This window comes from Rhineura floridana, chromosome 4, assembly GCF_030035675.1.
Source record: "Rhineura floridana isolate rRhiFlo1 chromosome 4, rRhiFlo1.hap2, whole genome shotgun sequence".
Classification (NCBI taxonomy): domain Eukaryota; kingdom Metazoa; phylum Chordata; class Lepidosauria; order Squamata; family Rhineuridae; genus Rhineura; species Rhineura floridana.
Genome location: NC_084483.1, coordinates 174,306,269 through 174,311,767, shown reverse-complemented (window position 1 = coordinate 174,311,767; position 5,499 = coordinate 174,306,269). Strand labels below are relative to the sequence as shown.

The window sequence follows — 5,499 nt, the reverse complement described above, 5'->3', positions numbered from 1 at the left end:
CTCATATTGCTTCAGAAAGGGCAAATTTGATAAATTTGTCTTTAAATGTGAACTCGGTTTCTCCCCCATTCCTAATATAGGGGAACACCTACAGGGTTTTTGTCAGGATTACTGAAATAATGGACAAGAAACATTCCGTTAAGTAACATATTATCTTAAAGTATATTAACTTTATTTCTTATTCACTTAGACTGGACCAAGGAAATAGATACATTTAAGAAAAATAATTTCAGTAGCATATTTTCCATAACTTAGTTATCTTTAAACTATTAAGAGCTGTAACCAATTTAATTCAAACACAAACAGTATAACAATTGTTTATTCACTCATGGAAAACGCCCCATACTCCAGCAGAAACAACATTTGAGAGGCAGGTCATCCAAATATTGCGTTGTCTGCAAGATACAAAATTAAAAGAGTAAAATAGAATCATTTGGATATAACAACTTTCAGAAGTTGTGGACTACCAGTCCCATCAGCCCCAGCCAGCATGGCCAATGAGCAAGGATGATCGCTGCCCAGAAGCAATTAACAGGTAGGGATGGACAATCTCCCAGTTTCAGTTTCTCATTTTTTCCACTCTTAAGTTCAGTCTGCCACATTCTGCATCTGTTCTGTTAAGTTCAGTTTGCCACATTTCTGCATCTGTTGAATCAGTCCTTGTGAAAATTCATCAGCATTTTAGTGCACATTTCTCCTAATATATACATTCTGGCAGGCAACTTTGCCCAAAATAAACATTTTTGCAAGTCATTTTTCTAATATAATGCATTTTTGTATGTTATTTTCATGAATATAGGCATTTTATGCATCCTTGCCTTAATATATGCATTTTTGGTTGGAGAACTGAATCACAAAATGTGGAGAAGTGTAAAGCTGCACTTTGGCTTACATATTATTTCAGGATATGCAAACCAAACTGAATTTATTCCCCATCCTTACTGTCTTGCTACTGTTGGAAAAGAGATTGCTGAACTAGATGGCTCCAGCTGGGGAGTTTCTATGTTCTAAATTGACTTTTACTTTGGTAAGGGATTTTGAAATTTATTTTAGGCCATCTGAAAGAACATCAATTCAATAGGAAGACAAGACACAATCGGTGAGCTCATGTTTAGGGTCCTCAAACTCAAAAGCAGTATAAATGGTTGGTAGATATAAGATTCCTCCAGACAACCTATTTATTGAGCCTTCATCCTGATTTGCTTACACAAAGCTTACATGGAGGTTAGATTATATTCCGTGTTTATTGAGCATTCCTTCTGATTTGTTTGCTGGGCAGTTATATGATAATGAGTATTTGTTCTGCATTCATCCAAATTTCCTTGTGAGATATTTATACGTTCTCCAGTTAGATGTCAGGAAACTGCCTTATCCTGAATCAGACCATTGGTCCATCAAGATCAGCATTGTCTACACTGACTGGCAGCAGCTCTCTGGGATTTCAGGCAGGGTTCTCTTCTAGCCCTACCTGGAGATGCTAGGGATTGGATTTGGGTCCTTCTGCATGCAAGGCAGATGCTCTACCACTGAGCTATGAGCTTGGAAAAGTTACTTTTTTTGAACTACAGCTCCCATCAGCCCAGTCCAGTGGCCATGCTGGCTGGGGCTGATGGGAGTTGTAGTTCAAAAAGAGTAACTTTTCCAAGCTCTGGGCCCCTTCCCACTTTTCAATCCATTTCACTTTCATTTTCCAAACTGCAAAAAGTCTGATTCTTTTTTAAAGTGGGTTTGTTGTGCTAGGGCAAGAGATCAGTTTGGTCCACTTGAATTGAACAAACCTCAAGTCCCAGTATGTACTTGAATCCCTCCTGCAAAATACCGACAGTCTGGAGGCACTCACGGATTTACATCTGGCATTTTTAAAGAAGCAATTGGGAGTGTGTTGGCAAAGGATAGTTAAAAATTGGAGCGGGGGGAGACCCTGCTGCTCTAGAGAGAACTTCTTTGGAGCAAAATTGTTTTTGCTCTACTTTAGTCACATTTCTTCCATCTCCAAGTTAATCAAGCATGTAACTGTTGGCCACTTGAGATAAGGCAATAGCTAGATAAATAAGCATGACCTTTCTCCTCATTGTTTTGAAAGCAGAGGCTAAAATAAATTCAGTGGTGATGGTGTAACACCCTGTGCTGTTGGGTTCAGCTCATGCTCAACATCAGCTTTTTTACAAGGAATTAGTTGAAGGTTGAGTCAGGAGGCTCACTGGTGGTGATCAACCCCCAATACCTGTTTGGAGTAGCAAAGCTCAGCCATGAAATATACCCCATACCAGCTTTTCCCAACCTTTGAGTCCCCAGACGTTGCTGGCCTACAATTTCCATCATTTCTGACCATTGGCCATGCTGGCTGGGGCTAATGGGAGTTGTAGTCCAACAACATCTGGGGACCCAAAGGTTGGGAAAGGCTGCCCCATACTAAAGGAGAGAGTGTCTCTGAGCTGACTGCCATTTCTTCACGACTGAGCAGGAACAATCACTCTCCACATAACTAGGATTAAGGGCAGTGTTGGTTCTAGAAATGGGGATGGGGGCAGGCTTGGGAAAGATGCCCTCAGGAGATTCTTCTTCCTGAACAGCCCCACCTCTTCCTTGTCACTGTTTCTTTACAGCATTTATACCCCACCCTTTAGCCAAAAAGGCTCTCAGAGCTCTTTACTATTCTAAGAGGACCTCTGCTCTCAGCTTCACAATCTAAAAAGACAAGACACAGGAGGAAAAATAAATGGGAGGAAAGAGGGGAAAGCAAAGTAAAGCACAAGTTCTTGCAATCATTTGCCCTGCCCTTGTGAGCTCAATCCCTATCACTCCAAGGTGAGGGGAGGCTCCTGTCTTGATCCTTCTCTCTGCTTGTGTCACAACTCTCACTTGAAAAGGGCAGGTGAAGAGACAGCAAAAGCAAGGGGACTAGCAGAGTCAGTGGGCTCTGGGGATTGGCAGTGGGTAGGCCTTGAGCTGGTCTCTGCCTGTCTCCCATCCTCTTGTGGAATCCTTCCTATAGGGCAGCTGACAGTAGATCACAGACTAGACACTTTCCCCTGGGCCAACATCAGAAGTCAGTATTATTGGGCATCTCCCAAGGCCTACACCACAACAGCCAGAAGTGGGCCCATCACAACTTAGGGGGCTCTGACACGGCAATTTACTGTGGTCTTGGTGATGCTCATGCACACCAAATTTTGCACAGTAACTACATGACATCAACTACATAAAAATGCTGTTGCATATTATTTCATCATTTCATCTGGATTTACATTTTTCTATTTGTTGTTTGTGGAAACGGAAAAATATGGGATGGCATTTTGATGAGGGGTAATATCATGCAGATGCTGTGAAAACCTGCATGCATGAGCAGCACCAAATCCGCAAAAAAAATATGTTGTGTGTAAGTGTCCCTATTTACTCCTCCAAAGCTGGCATGTAGAACAGGGTTTCCCCAGCTGTGGTCTGCAGACCACCAGTGGTCCATGAGTTTCATTCAGATGGTCCATGGCATGTCTGTAGATTTGTGGTTGAAGATGGGAGATGACACATCCATCACATTAGGTATTTATAATGATTTTTAATTGTATTTGTATTGCTTCTTTTATTTCTTATATTGTATTTTATTGTATTATAATTTGAATTCTATGGAATAATACAAGAAAATAAAACATAAGAAATAAATGCAATACAAATGCAGAGAAAAATCATACAGCATCTAGCACAGCACATTACAATTGCTACAACATGCAGAAAAATCATTATATGCTCCACCAAGACCCTTAGCAATTTTCAAGTGGTCCATGGGGAAAAAAGTATAGGAACCACTGGAATAGAGAGAAAAAAAATACAGACCTATGTAATTCAATACTTACTGGCAATGTAATAAATGCAAACTTACTTTTTTCTGGAAAATGCCTCTTTTCCTTATGTTCAGGAGGGAAGATTGTTATCCAAGAGGTCCTGCCACTGACGTATTCATGCTTTTCTTCTCCATAATTCTCTACCGAGGTGCGATTAGATTGAGGATAATGTCTCCTTTGTGGCCTCAGCCAGGCTGTTTCGCTCTTTCCTTCCAACAAGCAGCCAGATTCTCTCATCTTATTATATTCGATCAAGAGCTTTTTCTCATCAGCAGCCATGGTAATCAAACCTACTTCTCCTTAATCGCGAGATAAATTCCTGCTTTAAAAAAGAAAACAATAATCAAGCAGGCCTCAGGTTTTTCAGCAGTGTAAAAAGAAGACAATATGATCCTGTTTGGCTGCTATAGAAATGAAACCTAATATTACTGTACTCACACACCAGAAGATGGTACAAGTGACTCTCTTTTCCCCCTAATGTTGATCAGTATTAATGTTCCTGAAATCAAAGAATAAGGATGCTTTGAAGCGAGGATGAAAAAACTTTTCCAGCCCAAGGGCCTCCTTCCCTTCTGGGCGACCTTCTGGGGGCCATGTGCTAGTGGTGGGCAGGACCAGAGGGACTAGTGATTGGAGCAATGACACTTCTGCACCTATCTCTATCTTGGGGTAAGGACCATAGCGTCAGTGGTAGAACATCTGCTTTGCATGCAGAGGGTCCCAGGTTCAATCCCCAGCATCTCCAGGTAGGGCTGGGAATGTCCCTTACCTGAAACCCTGGATAATTGCTGCTGGTCAGTGTAGACAATAGAGAGGGTTCAATGGTCTGATTCAGTATAAGGCACTTCCTATGTTTCTGTCTTCCATTCAGACAAGCAAAAGGCATTGTCAGAGTTCAAGATCACATTTCAGCCAGACAAAAACACTCAAGGGCAAAATATACATATCCTGCTCTCAATCACAACAATTCCCAAGGACAATATAAGTACATAAGTGAGACATTCAACAAAACATTGGAATAGGGAGTGCTCCTGTTCAGGGTTCTAGTTAGCCAGCCATAGCATTTTCCAGGATACTCCATTCCATTCCTCTCCACTCCCTGGTTTTCCATCCCCCCTGTGTTTTGTGGCCACTGAGCATGCTCAGTCCTAATTAGACTGATTTTTGAGGGAGGGTTCCCTAAAGTGTTTTACACTTCTGCAATTCGTGGGGTTCTCCCAAGTCTTTTGATAGCTTCCTCTTGTGTGTGGATGCTGCCATTCTGATTACACAAGGATCAGCACTCAGAGAATGAGTTTGCTATTATGATATATATGATAAGAACAGTAGAGCTAATGGGGATATTAAGTATTTGTTGCTGTATAGAAACAGGGCCAGGTATAGGGGCAAGTGACTGATAACCTGAGGTGCCAGACTTGTGATGGGATGCTGGGCACATGGAGTCACATGTTCACAAATAATACAAACAGTTCCTCATCACTTGTAAAGCTGGCAACAGTGTGGCTATGTACACGCCATACAGTTAAAGCTCATTTAAAGTATATCTCCCCCAAAGAATCCTGGCAACTGTAGCTTGTTATGGCGGGTGCTGGGAATTACAGCTTTGTGAGGGGTGAACTGCAGTTCCCAGGATTCTTGGAGGAACGTCATATACTTTAAA

At 41.6% G+C, this 5,499-nt stretch overlaps 1 protein-coding gene across 1 annotated transcript; it reads right to left on the bottom strand.

Annotated features, from left to right (window-relative positions):
- Window positions 1–325: 325 nt before the first annotated feature.
- On the bottom strand, window positions 326–4,118 carry SPATA45 (spermatogenesis associated 45). The gene is made up of 2 exons (XM_061626446.1): window positions 3,878–4,118; window positions 326–395 (listed from the first exon to the last, which is right to left on the bottom strand). The coding sequence occupies exons 1-2, from the start codon at window positions 4,116–4,118 to the stop codon at window positions 376–378; spliced, it is 261 nt and encodes an 86-aa protein (XP_061482430.1). The 3' UTR covers window positions 326–375.
- Window positions 4,119–5,499: the final 1,381 nt, after the last annotated feature.

Excerpts from the sequence above, each read along its gene's own strand:
- SPATA45 (XM_061626446.1), bottom strand. The coding sequence starts at position 4,118 with ATGGCTGCTGATGAGAAAAAGCTCTTGATCGAATATAATAAGATGAGA. Across the intron at positions 396-3,877 it reads GAGGCATTTTCCAGAAAAAA|ACAACGCAATATTTGGATGA; the intron begins GTAAGTTTGCAT and ends TGTATCTTGCAG.